At 37.7% G+C, this 22,247-nt stretch overlaps 2 protein-coding genes across 2 annotated transcripts; both read left to right on the top strand.

Moving 5' to 3' along the window:
* Window positions 1–96: 96 nt before the first annotated feature.
* Window positions 97–3,084, top strand: LOC18429381 (Eukaryotic aspartyl protease family protein). The gene has a single exon (XM_006838667.3). It carries the CDS (start codon window positions 1,453–1,455, stop codon window positions 2,839–2,841), a length of 1,389 nt encoding a protein of 462 aa, XP_006838730.3. The 5' UTR covers window positions 97–1,452; the 3' UTR covers window positions 2,842–3,084.
* An 11,365-nt stretch (window positions 3,085–14,449) lies between these two features.
* On the top strand, window positions 14,450–16,487 carry LOC18429380 (O-methyltransferase family protein). Its single transcript, XM_006838666.4, has 3 exons — window positions 14,450–15,181; window positions 15,756–15,820; window positions 15,906–16,487. Exons 1-3 carry the CDS (start codon window positions 14,488–14,490, stop codon window positions 16,203–16,205), a joined length of 1,059 nt encoding a protein of 352 aa, XP_006838729.1. The 5' UTR covers window positions 14,450–14,487; the 3' UTR covers window positions 16,206–16,487.
* Window positions 16,488–22,247: the final 5,760 nt, after the last annotated feature.

Genomic DNA, 22,247 nt, shown 5'->3' with positions numbered 1-22,247 from the left:
ACATGGGATTTCATGCAGCTTTTACAGGTTTGGCATTTGGCCTCGAGGAATTGTGTTTTGTCATTTCATCTTCGAATTGTGGTGAAATGCACCTGGAAAGGAATTGTTGTATGTTGATTAATGGACAGAGGAATTGTGAAATGTGGTGAGTTGTCCAAGAAAAAAAATAAATCTGAAAGAGTATGGTGAAGTTCTTTACCCCACTTAAAAACACTAAATATGTTTTCTTTCCATGAAAGTCATGGTGTATCATTAGTTGAAGTCGATTTAAAAAATCCACAAAGGATGTTTGCTTTACACAATGTTGGCTGCTGTCATTAGGAGTTAGAGAGTAACCGGATCGAATTTAGTTTGGAAAATGGGCCCCAATAAAATGACAATGAATGGCTAAGAAAGATAAAATAATGTGGGATGAAGTTTTTACGAGACCTAGTCTTTATGAAAACAAAATAAAGCCTCACTTCAAATTTTGGAAAGCACTTTTGACAATGGAAATCTTCATGATGACCGATGAACACTTATTTTTATGGCTAAATGGACTGTTTAGATAATTCGTTACAATATATGCTTTTGTTAGAGTTTGTAATCTTTAACTTTTTTTACAACCACAATGTTCAAGCTGAGATGATCTATGGAAAGGTTTACCAATGTTTGAATTGCAATTTTTGATGATGAATTATGAAGTGAGACTTTACTTATTTTGATAGGCCTGCAACTCAAACAAACCAGTTTCTAAAAATATGATAAATTTTTAAGACTTGCCTTTGTTTCAGATTCATGGTTAACATTGTTTAAGATTCTCAACCCCAAAAATATTCAAAGAGGTATGTGTAAATAGATGAGACATTGGATTTATGGAGGCCTTGCTCATTTAGATGGTTAGGTGGTGGGTGCTATGGCATTGATGTTTTGATTTCCATTCTTGCTGGATGGGAGATCCTTGGAAAAAAAAAAAAAAATTTTTTTTACTAGAAGACTTGCCCTTCTTTAATTATTTTTTTTTCGGACTTTTGAAACTAAATATAGATGGATAATGCTCGGTATCTAGTCCATTTTGAAAACTGAAATTTTTTTGTCAGAGAACCTTTTGAAAATCTGATCTATGTACGATTATTTGTATGAGAAATAAAAGGGCAAACAGAAGAGTTCGAGAACCACTGGTGACTCCTGCCTACTGGCCTCAATGGAGAAGAAAACAATTTCAAAGGGGTCAGGCCATTAAAAGTTAAACTAAACGTATAGGTCGAGAAGGCATCATTTTATCTGGAGTCCCTACCACCCCGGACTACCTTCAGCGTAGCCGCCCTCCCCCGCTTGACACACCTTTCTCAATGAAAACCTCTGGTTTTTTTTTTTTTTGTCTTATTTTTAATCCAAGGATGGCACTCTTCTTTTGAAACCAATAACCCCATACACTTCTCATTTCCTCCGCAGTCCACCCAAACTGATCGAATGGCTCCCCTGCGCTTTGTTCTCTTCCTCCTATTTTCCCTCTCTGCTTCCTCCACTCTGCTCTTCCCCCTCCAACCCACGACAACCTCTCACCCCCCTCTCCACCTCCTCCGCGTCTCCTCCAACCGCTCCACCACTCGCTTCCACCACCACCACCACCACCGTCCCCTCCCCCTCTCTCCCGGCTCCGACTACACTCTCCCTCTCTCGGTCGGGCAACCCCCACTCACCCAAACCATTCCCGTCTATCTAGATACGGCCAGTGATCTCGTTTGGCTCCCTTGCTCCCCCTTCGAATGCATTCTCTGTGAAAACAAGCCGCCTTCTCTCTCTCACTTCGACCCCAAACACTCACCCTCCCTCCCTGTTCCCTGTGATTCCCCGGCGTGTTCCGCTGCCCACTCGAGGACCCCGTCCCGTGACCTCTGTGCGGCCGCTGGCTGCTCCCTTGACGACCTCGAGACTTGTTCATGCTCCCAACACTGTCCCACTTTTTATTACGCATACGCTGATGGCTCCTTGCTTGCTAGCCTCCTCTCCGACCGACTCCCTCTCTCTCCTCACCATTCCTTCGTTTTTGGATGCGCCCGCTCCACCCTGGCCGAGCCCATTGGAGTGGCGGGGCTGGGGCAGGGGCCACTGTCACTTCCAGCCCAGCTTCCCCCATCGCCATCCCGGTCCTTCTCCTACTGCCTTCCAGTGCAGCATGCCGTGGGCAATGCCCAAGGGGCAGGCCGGCCCGGCCCCCTCATTCTTGGCCGGTCGCCACCCGTCCAAGGATTTGCATACACACCAATGTTACACAACCCCAGGCGTCCCTACTTCTACTATGTGGGCCTTGACGCTGTGCATGTCGGGCAAAGGAGGATTGCCGCGCCTCCAGAGCTGAGGAGGCTGGACCGGAAAGGGGGAGGGGGATTAGTGGTGGATTCCGGGAGCACTTTTACCGTATTGCCCCCAGGGTTTCGCCGGAAAATAGTGAGTGAATTTGAGAGGGGAGTTGGATTTGAGAGGGCGAAGTGGGTGGAGGATGAGACGGGGATGGGGCCTTGTTATTATATGAGAACGGCCACAAAAGATGTCGAGGAGAGGAGTAGGTTCAATAAGATTGGGGCCCTTTGGATACCAAAGGTGGGCTTCCAATTTAAGGGAAATGTGACTCTTGACTTGCCCACTGACAACTACTTCATGAGATTTGACGTGAGAGGAAGAGAGAGAGTGGGGTGTTTGTTGCTGCTGGGTGGAAGCCAAGAGGAAAGGGGGGGGCCTGCGGGGATACTCGGCAATTATCAGCAACAAAATTTTGAGGTCGTCTACGATACCGAAGGGAAGAGGCTAGGCTTTGCGCCGCGCCAGTGCACCGATTTGTGGGACGACTTGCACGCCTGAATCACCTGCCGTCCCGTCCCGAGCCCAGCCCAGCCCAGCCCAGCCCAGCCCCCTCATATATCACCACCTTCCACAACATTTCCTCTTTTTTTTTTTTCTTTTTCTTTGAAATGTTGTGCAAGCGGGGGTTCCTTGCTTTCGTCTGAGTGCTCAATTCCTCCGGAGAACCTTCGCAGATATGTTGTACAGGATGACTACCCAAGCAAATAATATTCGGAGTAATAACTTTATTTCTCTTTTTAACCTTCCCATTTAGTTATGGCTTTATGGGCAAGCTCTCTAAACATATCATATAACCCCTATCCTATCCGATCGTCCGGTTGGTTCAGATGCCCCAATCAATGTCATATCTCTATATTATTTTATTTTTAATTTTTTTACAAACTATCTTGATACTAAATTTTGAGCTTTCACCCTTCTATTAAATTGGTATTTGTAATAATTATAAAAAATATATTCTCGATAAAATAAAAGTCATCAATATACTCTTGGAAGTTTGATAAAATAAAATACTCTAATATGTTAGATCTAATAGACAGTGGCTCATTTGATCTTAACTTGTACAGCTGGATGGATGGAGGAATGGATAGGCGGAGGTATATATCTTCTCTTCTATGCAGTAAAAGAAATATGGAAACCTTTCCAATTTAATTATTGGATGTCGTATGGTTATCTCCTCACTCACTCGAATCAAAATATTTGTTGGACACTCATTATTTTCGCTTTGTAATGTGAAATCCTTTTGAGTAGGGGTAAGAGGGGCTTAATGAATAAAGAAGATAATAATATTTTATTAACGACTAAAAATAACTAGTACTCCGTATGGATGGTTGTACCGCATTTGTTCATATGTGGTCCAAAAGAGTGTAAAGAGAATTTATTTTAAAAATCGATGCAAGCAGGTGTTTTATTTAAAACGAGTGACAACTTACGGGTACAAATGTTTTTTTATTGGAAATATTATTTTAAATTTTTATTTATTTTTTCATTTTTACGAGATCCATGCTAGAGATCGCATGTCCTTAAAAAATTAAATTTTAAAATTCATCTCGAAAATAGATTTACTAAGAAATTCACATTTCTATACATATGCGGATTTGGGCACATAAAAACCGGATCCTTCCCCATATTCTGGAAGCGGCAATACGCACTGTGCGAGGGCATCTTTCTCTTTTTGAGAGACGCCAGCTGGATTATTGCTGTGCCGTCCACATAACGCCACGTGGCAGAGAATTAAAGCAGCGGTGTCACGTTTTACTTCTGTCTGTTGTCTTTTGGACTTTTATTGGCTTGCGCAGTCCAGCTGTTAAACAAAAACCCCACAAAACGTTACCCCTTAAATTGCTAAAATGCCCCTCCGATATCTCTCGGCTGGCCAGAGAAGTGTGGTGGGGCTCATCTTGGGTGGCCCCCACTACTTATTGAAACCACACCAACAAACCTTCTTAGTTTATAGCTCATAAAGATGAACAGGGTATATATACATAACAGCATGGTCAGATGCTTTTAGATGTTTGGTTGTGAATTTATGACTCTAAAACTTGGGATTGGAGGGTGGGAATTTGTGTCGGATCGCTCCATTGACAATTTACATCTTTGTTGAAAATTTTAATAATAAATAAATCAAATTTTAAAGTATATATTTATATAATAGAAAAATTTGTATAAAGTTGTAAATTTAAAATGTAGAATTACATATGCACCTAAAAAATCAATCGAAAATGTTGTTTTAATGTTGAAAAAACTTTATGATCAATCATCTCGACATCGAGATCGATGAATATGAAAAAAAAAAAAGTTTTTGAATATCGAAAATAGTGTATCTTACAACACATTATCTAGACCGCCTTTTTTCAAGATTTTCATATATTTATAGATCTACTGGATTTTAACAATTTTTGGAATTTAAAATTTTCTATTTAGGTATGAAAATAGATTTTAAGACAATACTGAAAAATTTTTACAATAAAATTACATGTTATGATAAAATTTTAAAATATGTTTTAATTGAATTGTTTAAGGTTGCAACCTTATAGAAACCGTACCTTTTATATAAAAGGTGGCGATAAAGAGGGCACTTAAAAAAAATACTAAATAAGTTTAAAAAGGGAAAAGTATATATATATAAAAGGTTAGAGAGAACTGACGAGGATCCTTACCATCTCAAAACCAGTTCAATCCTCATCAATTCCCATCCAAATCGACAATCCGTATGGAAAGTTTGTGAGTTATAAAACACGGTTCAAAATTAATGTTTTGTAACGCAAAATTTGTTTTGGTTTGGTTTGTTCAAATGGAAAGACTAAAATCGGGTTTCAAAAAAAAAGTTAAAAATTATTAAAATAATATTCATCAAGCGATTTTGGGGGAGGGGCTTAAATTGCCCACCCATCAAATCTGATTTAAACGGGCAAATCCCTTATAAAAAACCAATGACTATAAGCGAATGGCTAAAAAAATAAAAAATGGTAACATTAAATCTTATATGAGTTTTAGTGGTACAGGTCAAAAAATGAGGAAAGAGGCACAAGTAGCAAAAAGGAAATGTAAAAATGAAAATGGAAACTAAATATAGAGATGATTAATGCGGCATCTAAAGTTGGTTCTCACGGGTTTCGGCACTTAAAAATGGATTTCATTGGGTAAAGGTCGTGACGCCGTGCGCCAACTATATGTTCACAAGTGTCACTATTACAATATTTTTTTAAAAAAATACCTTAAAAAACTCTAAATTTTTCAAAAATATTTAAAACAAAGTTCTTGTTTTACAATGGAACTAATACAAATGCACATTTATGTATTTTCAACTTTCCTCGAAACTTCTGTTCTCTTCGTTGATTTGAAATATTTATTTATTTTGGTTTTAAGACAAACTTATTAATATTAAGAAGGGAAATGATCTTGTGAGACCCTCCCACGTTCATGTGTGTAGAATATCAGAACATTACTCTATTAAAAATATAGATTTATTAAAAAAAACCTCTAAAATTTTCACCAAAACATGTGAGACCCTCCCATGCTCATGTGTGTAGAATATCGGATCATTACTCTATTAAAAATATTGATTTATTAAAAAAAACCTCTAAAATTTACACCAAAACATGATCCGCTAAAAAGACTATATTTCATAAAATTAAGTATTCTTGAAAAAAAAAAAAAAGTAGTCTTCTAAAGCCCAGTCTTGTAACTTGAAAAGTTGTTTACGTAAAGAATATCTAAAAAAGCACTTGAAGTTTGAGAAAAAGGTAGGAGAAGAAATATCGCAGGAAGTTGAGAACCTTTATTTGATAACTTCATTGCGCAAACTAGAGCAAGCTCGAGCCAGAGCTTGGGCAAAGGGGATAAATCAAGATAGAGAAATAAATGGGGGAAGAGGGGCATGTGCTTTTTCCCTTTTCCCCTAGAAATCTGCAACGCATCGCAGGGGTGAACTGCAGTTTTCTCTAACATTTGGGAAAACCGTGGGGACGCAGACAACTGTGGGGCTCTTCATTTTCCCATTCCTGTACACGGAAAACTATAGTAGTTCGGAAAACATGTTGTTTTTTCTTGTTTTTTTTAGTTACCAAAGAGGGCCTAAAGTGGATGTAGTTTCAAAAGTAAAAAATGTAAAGTTCAAAAAAGAGTAATTGTATTAAAAATATTTTATAAACCAAGAGCATCAGTTCAAAAAGGAAGAGATAGTGATTTAAGCATGGAAAAAGTTTATATAAGGTTGCAACCTTAAAATGTAGAATTATATATGCACCTCAAAAATCCATCGGAAAGGGTTGTTTTAATGTTGAAAAAACTTATAATTTATCATCTCAACATCGATATGTATGTATATGAAAAAAACATTTTGAGTCCCAGAAATAGTGCGTCTTGCAATATATTATCCAGACCGTCCATTTTCAAGATTTTCACGTTTTTATAAATCTACTTGATAATTTAAAATTTTATAATTACATATGAAAATAGATTTTGAGATAATCCTAAAAATTCCTTTCACCAAAATTACATGATAAATTTGGAAGTGCACCTTAATTGGATTGTTTAAGGTTGCAAACTTATGGAAACCACACATTTTAAATATTATAAGCAGCTCAAAATTGGAAGTGAAGTTAGCATTTTAGTTTGCTCAAAATTGGTTTTTGCTGACTCCGATCTTATACTTTGTTACTTAACCCTCTAACAAGATTCCTATGCCTTTGGGCTATTGTTCTTGTAGAATCGATGTGCTGGATTTTTTTAGCATTATTGTTCTTTTCTTAGCATTGTTGTTCTTTTCTTAGCATTGTTGTTGTGGTAAACTAAAATTAAGATAATAAATTCATCAAGTAGAACAATAAATTCTAGCCAAGTTATGAACTAAAACTAATTTTCAATAACTTTATCGTATCCAAACAATAACTAGAAAATTGTAATTTTATTTAATACATATTTGATTTTCTCACCAAATTGAAAAACATGATTTTTTACTTACTAGTGTTGACAATCCATGCCTCCTTCCCTAACTTTTTGCCTATAATTTTTTAGGCAGTAAAATTGATTTATTAGTGGCGTTTCTAGTTTGCCCTTATCTTATACATAATTTTTTTTTTAAAAAAAATACAATTTAATATATGCTTAATAAAGGCATCCTCTTTGCATTACTCTACGACACACAAACACACACACCAAGTCTTGATGACCCACAGCGAGAGAGACAGAGGAGAGAGAAGTAGAGAGGGTAAAAAAAGATCGAGTGAGAGGTGAAAGAAAGAGGATGTTTTTATTTGACATACATTAAATTGTTAATGGTAAATTTTTTATAGAAAAGAGGGAAAAAGATAGTAGAGGGATTACGAGGTAAGATGCAGTGTTTAGCAAAGTTTAATGCTACCTGAAAGAATAATGGGGGGGAGGGGCTATTGTGAAATTGGTATGGAAATTGGAGGTCTATATGAAATTTTTTCTAAATAAATCCCAAAGGGCCATGTAGAAAAATGAAAACCAAAGAGAGAGAGGATTAGCCCGAACAAATGTGGCATCTAAGTTGGTACTCACCGTCGTGGTAAAAGCGTGTTGGAAAGCAGTATTGATCCTATGGAGCTAACTCAGACCCGGACCCATGTCGATTCAAGTCAACTGGGCTTAGAACCAAGTTATATATATATATATATATATATATATATATATATTGGTTGGGCTGGCCCAAAGCCAACCCGACCTACCCAAATTCATCAGGGTTAAACCCTGAGGCGGCCAAATGCACATAGAATCAACCCACCCCACTTGATCCATTTCAGAGGTCTGGACCAGGACCAGATTGGTGTCGAGATGACCAGTTAGATCCTCAAATCGGATATATGTTGCTGTTCGTTGGGCTGGATTGAAGTCAACCTAACCCAAATTCATCAAGGTTAAACCCTGAGTAGGCCAAAAGCACTTGGAATCAACCCAACCCACCCCATTTGGCCCTTTCAGAGGTCCGGACTAGAACCAGACTTTTTGGATTTCTATTTCCTTTAGAAACTTATCAATAAGAGATTTATTTAGCATGAGGAATTTATGAAGCTATCCAATGGATGTTAATATGGTGAGCAGATGATTTTGATATCACAGTGGAGATTGTTGGATTTAATATTATCCAAAATCACCCACATAAGAAAATCTTGTATTATGTGGGACTGAGATTGATTTTAATAAGTTTCTAACGGAAATAGAAATCCAAAAAAAGATTAGAACTCTTGGATATATCTCTTGGTTTTGATATATATATATATATATATATATATGGGATGAAAGACGTAAGAAGATGTATGTCCTATTTGGGTCATCATATGAGAAATGTAGCTTCCTCTAGAGAAATGTAGCTTCCTCTAGAGAGAGAAGGGGGTTGGGGTTTCCTGTGCATGAGATGCAAGGTCTCTTCTTAAAGAGAAAAGTGTTTCCTATGAAGATAAATATTTGCGATAATGCCTCCTATATATTGAGAGAGAGGAAAACATTATGATAATGCCTCTTGCAGATTGAGAGATAGAAGAACGTTGCAATAATGCTTCATATAGATTGAGAGACTGGTTTCTTGTAGAGAAGCAGTTTTGCGATAATGTGTAGATTGAGAGATTAGTTTCTTGTAGAAAAATGGTTCCCAATGAGATTTTGAGTGGTTTCCCCCTTTAGTTAGAAAGAAAGTCAGTTTTTCGTTGCTTTCACGTCTCTATTTGATGTTGTCGGTAATGGTTGCCAAAAGTAAAGAGAATGAAAAATAACACATGGTGTTTGTCAGGTGTGTGGTTTAAAAAGGTTTTCTCGACTGAGTTTTGTCTAGGGTTAGGGAAGTAAATCTATGTTCCAAAATCTTTGATATAACTTTTATTGGTATAATGGATTTCAGTTTGCTGTGTCCGTAGATGTAGTCCTTTTGAAACGAACCACGTAAATCTTTATATTATTGTGATATGTGTTTCATGCTTTTATTTCTCGTACTTTATTTGTAAAACATGAACCCGTTGGGTTTAGAACTTCTGCACACAATAGGACTGGCATGGGGATGACGAGGTCGAATCCTCAACCCAGCTAGTTTGAGGGCCCTATTACACATCCATCGTTTATGGGCCCTTGCAAATGGATTATATGGCTAGATATGTGTGCCAACAGGGGGTCCACTTATAAAATCGTTTCCATTTACATTCTGGATGCCAAGTTGTTTCTCGTGGGCTTTAGATTTTTAATTCATGTCTATCCCTTCATATCGATATCATGTTGTCATCACTCAATTGTAACAGCTAAAGTGATGCTCACCGACAATAGATGCGGATGCCTCAACCTCCACCCTTCATTCCCAGCCTTACTATATAAATGCTGTGGTTTGTTTAAGGCTGAGGGCCAACCAATCAAATTAAACGGACCTTTAAATAAAGCTGAAATATGTTGTTTTAGTATAAGAAACCTTTGCTATAATTTTAAAATTTATTTTTATCTGTAATGATAAAAATTTAAAGATTAAAAAATAGTATAGATCTATAAACACTTGAAAATCTTGAAAATTTACGATCTAAATAATACATTACAAGATGCACTATTTTCAAGACTTGAAATCTATTTTTTTTCATATCTATATATCTTGAGGTTGAGATGATCGAATTGAAGGTTTTTTAGCATCGAAATAACCTCTCTTAGTGAATTTTGTGATGTGCCTTAATTCAATTATTTAGGGCCTTACACATATATGTGCTTTGGGATTGTATAAATGACACAATTTGCCTTTGGAATAGGGATGTCACAATTACTTACAACTATCTGATGCGAAATTTGATAGCTTGGGTGTGACACAGAGTCCGAGAAATTTTATTTTGAACTTTGAGCTTGGTCAATGAAATAAATGCAGCCACCCAATTTCACATCCAATGGTTAAGATTTATTGTGACCACCATATACAAAAGGTAAATGCTCTCATTATATACTTTCCCATACATTTTTAGGGATTGTATATAATGACACTATTTACCTTTGATACAATGAGGTCACAATTACTTACAACTATCTAATGTGAAATTTGATAGGTTGGGTGTGTCACAAAGTTTGAGAAAATTTCGTTTGAGTTTGAGCTTGATTAATGAAATAAATGCAACCATATAATTTCACATCCAATGGTCAAGATCAATTGTGACCATCTTGTACCAAAAATAAATTATCATTGTATACTTTTTCATATTTTTGTATACTTTGTTTTTTTATATATATAACATATGAATTCGCCTTTTGTCCCTTACAACATAACTAAGGGTCAGGCACTATTAGCATCATTATAGGATTTTCACATTTTCTGGAACTTGGTTTTTAAAAGATGTCACACTGAACGGGAGACGGGAGGTGGTGGAAGCACTACCTCCCCTTCCCCTTCCCCTTCCCCTTCCCCTTCCCCTACCCTAACAACACACCCAACTAGAAAGTTAAAAATAAAAAACCAAAGCAAAATATATCTCTTTCTTTTCGTTTTTTTATACGTAGTCATTTCATTAAAAAATGTAACGCACAGACCTATACAATTGGGAAGCGAGGTATTCAAGAATCACGGTACATGCACAGATAAACAACAAAACTTATCCCAAAAGACGCAGAATGAAAACTACACACAAAATTGTTTTGGAAACACACCATCCTTCGCATGGGTACTATTTGCTTCTTAGTAAACTTTGATTTCTCTCAAATTAATTAGGTCCTTAATTTCCCGATACCATGGGACTCTTTTCACTTCATAACATTGAGCCAGTCCCCTTCAATAAAAACTTATGCAAGAGGGCCTCAAATTCAGCTTTATTATCTGGCAAAGCCACGGAGAACCGAGAACATTAGCAGAGCCGCTCCATTATGGTCTATCATGAATACCCCCATCCCCAAGGAACAATCATCAAAATTGAGTTTAATAGAGTTCTCGTGAGGTCTAAATTAGTGAGCAACTCTCTTCTCTTAATCTAGCTTTGAGCTTGAAGCTTTCATCTAGGCTGCAAAATATATCAGATCTTAAAACCCCTTAACATTTTTTTCTGCCTTGTACCCATTCCCACGCATTTGACAAGGTCTTCTCCTTAATACCCTTTAGGTGGGATATTTTTCTCCCAAACCTTCTGGATTTGGACTTGTCCGAGTGGCACAACTTGTTCCACAATCTAGAGGCATATTCACAACGTAAGAAGAGATGTTCAGTGGTTTCCTCATCGGCGTCGCACATTACACATATATTGGTGATAATCTTACCTTATGTTTCTAGTCTATCAGCCGTAAACACCTTTCCCCATATGAACCCAAAGAAAAATCTTGGATTTTATTTGGAATTGGAACTTTGCAGACTTTAGGGATGGTTAAAAAGGAAGGTTAGATTCTATGTTGAAAAAGGATTTTTATATGTTGAATTCACCTGTCTAAGACGTGTGAGGACTTTAAACTTTCCCTTAACCCATCTCATGCTCAGGTAAAAAGGTTGGGTTGTATTAGGTAGGCAGCGAACGTAAAATTTTGTCAAAACTTATTATGAATCCCAAACCTACAATAAGGGTATAGTGCTTAATAGAGCAGAATGACGGATCCGGATTCGTGTACCGATCTCAATTAATTGAAAAAAAGTTATGAAGATGATGAATTCACCGTGAAACATCCGTCCACATTGTTCTCCCTAATCAGTTCATCAGCAAAAGGGGGGTGATAATAAATGAATTTGATCAGTCATTTGTGTAATGAACTGGTCCTTCAATGTAGCATATCTACAATATTTACGCCAAGGCCATACCCTTCAACCACAGTGGCAACTGTGGCTGCCTTTGCCCTCACTTTACTGAAAACATCTAGGTACTATCACTTTAGGGGTCGATCCACAATTCATCGATCATGCAAAAAAATGATGTTTCTATCACCTCCTAGTTTTATCCTGGTATTCCCCATAAATAATGCTCAAGTCCCAATGTTCTTCCATATTGAGGGGCAATCAGAGCAACCTGATATCTCCACCGCCACTTTGTCAATAAGACTTCATTTATTAGTTTAAGTTTTCTAACCTTCACTCCCCCCTTTCTTTTAGGAGCTAATACTTTGTCCCAAGTGTCAGGTGAAACCTTATTTTCTCTTATGTAGAACCCTAAAGGAAATTTCTCATTAGATTTTCCAATTCGACTAAGAATTCTCAACAAAGACATTTAATAAACAGCCAAGTTCGATAGGGTCAGACCCGATTTTAACATGGGAATATCAAGGCTCAATTAGAGATTTCAAAATGTGGTCCTTTATGCAATGTTTGTTGTGTTATTCAAATGGTTAGAATGCTGTGGTCAAGCAGTAAGGTGCGTCTCCTAGAGATATGATATTCAAAGTACTCTACTGTGGATCCTGTAAAACATGTTTTTTTTTTTTGGTAGTAAATACATGAATGAATTGCCTTGCGCATTTCGCTTTTAATAAGATTTCTTCTCTTACCTTTTACCATGCATTACATACATTATATAAGGCATGTGTGGATAGATAAATATCTATAGGGCATGTGCAAAAAAGTAAATATGGAATTTTTTTTTTTAAGGCAATAGTTTTAATTTATAAAAGTAAGATACATAAAACCCATCGGAAAAGGTAGTTCTGAAGCTGCAAAACACTTCAATCAATTATCTTGACCACAAGATGTACGGATATAAAAGAAAACAAAAAGAAAAAGATGGCTTTCAAGTCCAAAAAAGGTCATTGTAATGCATTATTTGGACCATCTATCATCAAGATTTTCAAGTGATTGTAGATTTGCTCAATCTGCATTATATTTGAAGCTTTAAATTTCATAATTAGGGAGCAACAAAATTAGATTTTAGGCTATTGTAGGGGTTTCTGATATTGAAACTACTTTTGACATGGTACATAGGCGCAACTTCATTTCATTGTTTTTTATCACATTGTCCTAATAAGGTAAATATTGGGTATTCACTTTTTTTTTTTTTTAATGCTTATTAGGGGTGGCAAAGGATCCGGACCCAACTTGGTCCCGACCCGGGTTTAGGTATGGGTTCAAAAAATTGGACCCCACGGGCCGGGTCCGCTCAAAATCTTGGACTCGAACAATATCGAGTCCAGGGACCAAGTCCATGTAGATCTGACCCAAACACGAGCCAATTACTGTTAATATTTAAATGATTATTTAAATATATAATGTTTAAATGATTATTTAAATTTATAATATTTAAATAAATATAATTATATTTTCAATATAATGTTTAAAATGAATTTAAATATGTAAATTAAATTTTTATTTCGTTTGAGTCCAATTAGGTTAGTTCAGGTCTGGGTCCGGGCCACCCGACCCGTTGCGACCCCTACATTGCTTAGTTAGCCATGCTCATCTCCATCTTTAGATCGGATGATAGATAGCTGCCTGTGATATCATAAACACCACACAATGGAAAATCTTCGTATCATGCTTCACCTTCTACTCCTTGGTTCTTACGATCTGGTTTTGAAACTGTTTTAAATTGTTCCCCATGCTTCTGTGATTCCAGTAATCCAAAAAAGGCAACGGGATAGCGTCCACTACTTACTATTAAATTGCAGCAACAATATGGGTCACCTGTACCAACCACTAAGCAACACAAGAGAGCCCAATCATTCACCCAAATGGACAAAAAAATTGAAAAAACAGACTACTATACTTCTATAATAGCATACATCATCAAGTAAATCACAGGGGATCAATAATTCCCAACTAATGCTGGTCACTATGGTGCAAAAGGACGTGGCCTTCATGCCATGTTCTTTGCTCATTTTACCTTTAAATCTCCTGGAGGAGGCAAGGGCTGAGTGTCACAAGTCACAAAGGAACCATCACATAACACCACACAATGGGGATCAATAATTCCCAACTAATGCTGGTCACTATGCTGCAAAAGGACGTGGCCTTCATGTCATGTTCTTTGCTCATTGTACCTTTAAATCTCCTGGAGGAGGCAAGGGCTGAGTGTCACAAGTCACAAAGGAACCATCACATAACACCACACAATGGGGATCAATAATTCCCAACTAATGCTGGTCACTATGCTGCAAAAGGACGTGGCCTTCATGTCATGTTCTTTGCTCATTGTACCTTTAAATCTCCTGGAGGAGGCAAGGCCTGAGTGTCACAAGTCACAAAGGAACCATCACATAACATAGAGCATGGAGGGAGTGAGCAACAATGGTTCTAATGGTGCAAGTCACACTACATGGGCTATGATGGAGCTCACAAACTCCATAGCTGTCTCCATGTCTTTGCGCGCAATGGCGAAGCTCGACGTGCCCAAAATCATATGGCAAAATGGCGAGAACACACCACTAACTGCCTTGGAAATCGCCACAAAGCTCGGTAGTGAAGCGGGCTCATCGAACCTCGAGCGAATGCTGAGGCTCCTCACAGCCCATGGAGTGTTCAATGAGACCATGCTGGGCCCATCTGAAGGCCGGCGGTTCTCATTGACTGGGCTTGGGAGGGAAATTGTGGACCGTTCAATGGGGGCGTTCATATTGTATCGATTGGACGATGCATTGCTCGATGCATGGAGGTTGTTGCATGAGGCGGTACTCGAGCCATCTAGCGAACCATTCATTAAGGCTCATGGCAAGCCGGCTTATCACTATCATGCTGATGATCCAGTGTTTAATGAGCGCATGATGGAGGCGATGAGCAGCAGTTCGGGTGCGGTTATGGATTGGTTTCTAGAGAGGTATGATGGGTTTGAGGGAGTGAGGAGAGTTGTGGATTTAGGAGGAAGTTCTGGTTTTTGCTTGAAGAAGATTTTAGATAAACATAAAGGCCTCGAGGGGATAAATTTTGATTTGCCTAAGGTGGTGGAAGCTGCGCCTCCTTATCTGGGTAAGTAGATGCGTTTCTCTTAAAGAAATGTAGCCTTTATTTATTTTTTTTTTGTTTTCTGTTGGGATATGTACGGAAAAGTAAATAATGGGATTATTTATTTTCCACACAAGGTTATAATTACTCTTAGCCTTACTATACCACAATATGCACTTAGGGGTGGCTATGGGCTGGGTAGCCTGGCCTAACCCTAAAAAACTATGGTTTTGTGGCCCGGGGGACGGGCCAAGGACGGCAACCATGGTGTGAGGATAGGGCCGGGGCAGGGCCATGGCTGGCCTAGCCATCAGGCCTGACCTCCTTGGCCCAATCAGGACCTATTGCTGGCCCTAGCATACCACATGCATAAACGTTGGAGCACAGTATACTATGTGTAGTCTCAAACAGTTAGACTTCATAATAGATGATTAAGATGGACTTTTCTTCCTATCAAGGCTACTATTGTTTTGCTCAAGTAGAAGAACAGTGCACTTCAATTGTCCATTATTGAGAAAGGATGGTTGAGATTGGACTAAACGTACTATACACTTGTTCATGGAGGTTGGTTGTGTTGTTTCTATTTTGGAGCGTCCAGGCATAGAACACGTCGGGGGGGACATGTTGGAGTGGGTTCCTCAAGGAGATGTGATTTTCATGAAGGTTCTTTCTCTCTCTCCTTCTCTCTCTTTCTCTCTGAGTACTAGAATACAACTGCATCATCACTGGTTTTGTTGGATCATGATAGGGGATCTTATGCTCATGGGACGACGATGAGTGCGTCGGCCTACTTAAGAATTGCTACAAAGCCCTGCCTGAGAAAGGGAAGGTGATAGCGTTAGAGCAAGTTCTTCCCATGCACACTGATACAAGCCCAAGCACCCGAGCTCTTCTTCAAGCTGACGTCTTTTTAATGGCAATCTATAGCCCAGGAAGCAAGAGGAGAACCGAAGACATATTTCGTCGCCTTAGTGAAGCGGCCGGATTTCGAACCCTTGAGATTGTGTTGCCTGGCTCCTTCTACACTGCGTTGGAGTTTCAGAAGTAGCCACTCCGACTCCTACACTGTGCTGGGAGTTTCACAAGTAGCAATTCTTGTTGGCTTAAGCAATGGGGGGTGGTGTCTTCCCAAATAATATGCTTCTACTTATCCTTCTCTTTGACAGAGTTCGCAATTCCTGGTGGATATGTTAAATGTTTTTTTGAGAGTTCTTCATCTTTTTTTTTCTTCTAAGCTCTATATTGTTCTTATTTTCTGGGAGCTCTTTCCCCTTTGCATGCATGTATTGAAAATTTTCTCCATAATCTCCAATGGGAAATGAGTTATATATGCTGATTTCGTACATTACCTCAAGAAAAAGTAAAGGGGGCTTAGAATGGGTCCAATCAATTCCTGAGCAACTGGGATCTGGATTCGGATCCAAAAAATATGGATGGGATCTGGATCTGATCGTATCCAAAAAATTGTTTTATACATTATTTTATTATCTATAAGATAATATATAATAAAAAATACTATAACATATATATATATATATATATATATATATATATATATATATATATATATATATATATATATATATATATATATAGTGGTTTAAAAAACAGATCGGTGCCTTGGATCGGGCACTCCAAAAACCCATCCGGATAGGTGAATCGGCGATCCGGAGCGGGAACCGTCCGACTCGGTCGGATTAAGCTTTAAAAAAATCCAAAAATATTATTAAAATTCATTATAAATGTTATCTTTTAGGAATCCAATAAGAAACGAGGGCACTACATTGTTAGCTTTCATTTTTTTCATCAATTTGTGAATATTGAGACCTTTTTTCCCTGTATAAACTTATGTTAACCATTAAATTTACATCATACAAAAGAAAAATCATAGAATTTTCATGGATAAAGTATGTCAATCATAGATAGACTACAATAAAGAATAGACTAAATCGATGAAAAAATGGTCAATAAAATCTCGAACTGACGGAAAACCCTAATCCGCTAAAAATACCCAAATTATTACAACCTAACTATAATTCAAAATTATTACAACCTAACTGACTATAATATTATATACTGAAATTAAAATTGTTGATTAACATTTTATAATTATTTTATTATACAAACAATGACAAATCCAAAATATTTTATAATATCATCTAATTTAAAATGTATTATTGAGAGCTGAAAGAAAAATAGTACGTTACATGATTTATAATGCAAAAATTACTAAATAAAATAAAAATTTTATTATCAATACAGAAATTATTTGAATGCGTATCAATTCTTGAAATAACACTTCAATTTTTCAAAATTTTAATTTTTTAGATTCTAGAATAATTTAGTAAAAAATATTATTAATAGAAAGATAGAATTTCAAATGGAATAATTTTTCTTTAACAACATTATTTTCTGCTTATTTTTTTATAATAAAAATAGTATGTTACATGATTTATAATGCAAAAATTAATAGATAAATTTAAAATTTGGTTATCAATATAAAAATTATTCGAATGCATATCAATTTTCGAAACAACACTTTAATTTTTCAAAATTTTAATTTTTTAGATCCTATAATAAATTTAGTAAAAAAGATTGTTAATAGAAAGAGAGAATTTCAAATGGAATATTTTTTCTTTTAACAACATTATTTTCTGCTTATTATTATTTTTTTTTTACAAAAAAAATAAATAATGTGGTGCGCCCAAGCTGGGGTTCAAACCGGAGATGTTCTTCAACTAAGAGGAAGCAATAACCATAAAGCCACACCATGGCAAGTATATTAATTTTCCATAGTAATGATTACTTATTCTACGTTTATTTTAATTTAATGCACCTTGTGGGAATTATCCCACATCCAAGAATGAGTATCAAAATTAGTGATGTAAATGGTTTTGTTGTACCTCATTAAACGCACGCGTGAAAACACGGGGCTGCGATGTTGTGGGATTGAAGGCTTGCCACGTGTGATTGAGAAGGGTTGAAGGCTTGCCATGTGTGATTGAGAACCGGTAAAATGTGATGGCTTGCCATGTGTGATTAAGAACCGGTAAGGGTTGAAGGTTTGCCATGTGTGATTGAGAACCGGTAAAATGTGAAGGCTTGCCATGTGTGATTGCGAATTGGTAAAATGTGACGTCATGTGACTGAGAAGGGTTGAAGGCTTGCCATGTGTTATTGAGAACCGGTAAAATGTGAAGGCTTGCCATGTGTGATTGAGTACCGGTAAAATGTGATGTCGTGTGATCGGGTTCGTATAGGCGGTTTATTGTTCAGAACCTTCTGAGGCTGTTCCCAGGTAAAATGTGAAGGCTGACCGGGTTCGTATAGGCGATTTATTTTACAGAACCTTCTGAGGCGGTTCCCAGGTAAAATGTGAAGGCTAACCGGGTTCGTATAGGCGGTTTATTATTCAGAACCTTCTGAGGCGGTTCCTAGGTAAAGTGTGAAGGCTAACCAAGTTCGTATAGGCGGTTTATTGTTCAGAACCTTCTGAGGTGGTTCTTAGGTAAAATGTGAAGGCTGACCGGGTTCGTATAGGCGGTTCCTAGGTAAATGTGAAGGCTGACCGGGTTCGTATAGGCAATTTATTGTTAAGAACCTTCTAAGGCGGTTCCCAGGAAAAATGTGAAGGCTGACCGGGTTCGTATAGGCGATTTATTGTTCAGAACCTTCTGAGGCGGTTCCCAGGTAAAATGTGAAGGCTTGCCATGTGTGATTGAGAACCGATAAAATGTGACGTCATGTGATCAGGTTAGTATAGGAGGTTTATATTCAGAACCTTCTGAGGCGGTTCCCAGGTAAAATGTGAAGGCTTGCCATGTATGATTGAGAACAGGTAAAATGTGACATCATGTGATCGGGTTCTTATAGGCGGTTTATTGTTCAGAACCTTCTGAGGCGGTTCCCACGTAAAATGTGAAGGCTTGCCATATGTGATTGAGAACCGGTAAAATGTGACATCATGTGACCGGATTCGTATAGCGGTTTATTGCTCAGAACCTTCTGAGGCGGTTCCCAGGTAAAATGTGAAGGCTGACCGGGTTCGTATAGGCGGTTTATTGTTCAGAACCTTCTGAGGCGGTTCCTAGGTAAAATGTGAAGGCTGACAGGGTTCGTATAGGCGGTTTATTGTTCATAACCTTCTGAGGCGGTTGCCAGGTAAAATGTGAAGGCTGACAGAGTTCGTATAGGCAGTTTATTGTTCAGAACCTTCTGAGGCGGTTCCCAAGTAAAATGTGAAGGCTTGCCATGTGTAATTGAGAACCGGTAAAATGTGACGTCATGTGACCAGGTTCGTATAGGCGGTTTATTGTTCAGAACCTTCTGAGGCGGTTCCCAGGCAAAATGTGAAGGCTTGCCATGTGTGATTGAGAACCAGTAAAATGTGACTTCATGTGACCGGGTTCGTATAGGCGGTTTATTATTCAGAACCTTCTGAGGCGGATCCCACTTAAAATGTGAAGGCTTGCCATGTGTGATTGAGAACCGGTAAAATGTGACATCATGCGAACGAGTTTGTATAGGCGGTTTATTGTTCAGAACCTTCTGAGGCGGTTCCCCATGTGTGATTGAGAACCAGTAAAATGTGACATCATGTGACCGGGTTCGTATAGGTGGTTTATTGTTCAGAACCTTCTGAGGCGGTTTCAGTTTTGCAAAGTAATCCGCACATAGGCGGTTTATTGTTCAGAACCCGGCGGTTCTTATCTAGAACCGAGCAGTTCCCAGTTTTGCAAAGTAATCGATACGGGGATACCGATTCCCATGCCGACTCGGGCGAGTTCGTTGTGACTCGTCGATTTTCAAATCACTTATATATATATATATATATATATATATATATATATATATATATATATATATATATAATTTTAATAATTGGGTTGGATCCAGGTGGGATCTACTTGTACCTTGATCCGATCCGAATTAGTATTTGGATCCAAAGTTTGGGTATAAGTCCGACCTCTTGGATCCATACCCTGATTTGGAGAGGATCCAAAATTTTGGGTTTCGGATCCAAATCAGGTAGATTCTCAACCCTAACTTTACATCACTTTGAGGAAAAGCAAAAAGAAAATAGTAAAAAATTGAGAAATAAGAAAAAAGTGAGGAATAGCAAGGGAATCTTAAAAAAAACCCTCTTTTGTCCAATAGGTTCTTTCTCTTTCATCTATTTCTCTTTCTCTCTCTCCCTGGTATTAAAAATTTTAAAAAAAAGTAAAAAAGTTTTTGAGTGCTTCTTGGACAAAGGAGAGTGAAACCATCATCTTTTATCTTTGTGCCAAAAAAAAAAAAAAAAGGGTTTTTGAGTGCTTCTTGGAGGTTACTCACGACCTGCTGAGGATTCGATACCATCATTTTCTTTCTTTTCTTTTTTTTTTTTTCTCTTTTTTTTAATGCTTAGTTAGTTGTGCTCATCTCCGTATTTTGTTTCGGATGGCAAAGCCTGTGATATTATAAACAGCACACCATGGAAAATCTTTGTATCATGCTTCACCTTTTACTTATTGGTTCTTATGATAAGGTTTTGAACTCTCTTAAATTGTTCCCCATGCTTTCCGATTCCCAGCGTTTCAAAAAACAGTAAATACGTACATCAACCGCTAAGCAATAAGAGAGAGCCTAACCCATCCCCAAAAGGTGAAACAAACAAAATGCAAAAAAACAGACAACTAGCATCCAACTGCATCATCACTGGTTTTGTCGGATCATAGTAGGGGATCTTCTGCTCATGGGACGATGATGTCTGTGTCCACCTACTTCAGAATTGCCACAAAGCCCTGCCTGAGACAAGGAAGGTGATAGCCTTAGAGCAAATTCTTCGTATGCACACTGATACAATCCCAAGTACCCGAGCTCTTCACGTCTTTTTAATGGAAATCTATAGTCCAGGAAGCAAGAGGAGAACCAAAGATATATTTCGCCGCCTTAGGGAAGCAGCGGGATTTCGAACTCTTGAGCTTGTGTTACCTGGCTCCTCCTACACTGTTGGAGTTTCACATTTAGCAACTCCAGACTCATACACCGTGATGGTGTTTCACAAGTAGTAAGTCTTGTCGGTTTAAGCAATGGATGTGGTGTCTTTCGTGATTCTCTTGCTTCACTAGGGTTTTCCATGATAAAGTATATCAGACGTGATTTCTCTACAATATATTATTATAAAGGAAATGACCTTGTGAGACCCTCCCACGCCTATGTGTTTAGGATTTAAAGGATCACTATTAAATTTAGTACAAATCTTTATAAAAATCAAGTCCCACACCCATGTAATAATTTTTTTAGAGATTTGTGCCAGATTTAATAATGAACATTTGGGGTCAATACATACATGAGTGTGAGAGGGTCTCATAGAATCATAACTCATTATATAATAAGGTGCATATCTTGCTTTGGGTACGGTACTTGGGTTGAAATTGCATAGTAAGATGCATGTTCTAAGTGATAGTAAGATGGTCCTGTCAATTCATATAATAATCCATTTAAAGGCATGTTTAGTATCAAGAGTAAATTTTAGAGAAAATTGCTTAAAACCACCCAAATATGGACTTTGTAGGCACTTTACCTCAGCCTAATTTTTTTTAACATATTTTTTTTTCCAAAACCAACATTTTTAACTAATACCCATCATTTTTTTAACAAAAATACCTTTCCCGAATATAACAAATCATTTTCGAATCCCAATAAAAGGACACACCGGACCGCACTTGTACAACACCAGACTCCTCACTCCGCCACCTTAAAATGACGAACTGCCCCTTCAAAATGCCAGACCGGCTATTTCAAAACACTGGGCTGCCAATTTCTCTAATCCTCTAATCCTCAGACCGTCACAATGAAACGCCGGACCACCCGTTCCTGTTCTAAACGGTGGACCGCCTCTTTTAATGCCCGACTGCCCTCTCCAATGAAAATAATTTGTTACGTAAGGGAAGGCTATTTTCGTAAAGAAAAGAGAACTTTTTGTATTGGGGGTATTAGCTAAAAAAAGTTGGTTTTGGGAAAAAATATGTTAGAAAAAATTGGTCTGTGGTCAAGTGCCTAGAAAATCTATATTTGGAAGTTTTAAGCAATTTTCCCTAAATTTTAT

The sequence above is a fragment of the Amborella trichopoda genome, chromosome 3, assembly GCF_054954075.1.
Source record: "Amborella trichopoda isolate Santa Cruz 75 chromosome 3, AtrichopodaSantaCruz75HAP2 v2.0, whole genome shotgun sequence".
In the NCBI taxonomy this organism is placed as follows: domain Eukaryota; kingdom Viridiplantae; phylum Streptophyta; class Magnoliopsida; order Amborellales; family Amborellaceae; genus Amborella; species Amborella trichopoda.
This window is presented reverse-complemented; position numbering and strand designations above follow the sequence as displayed.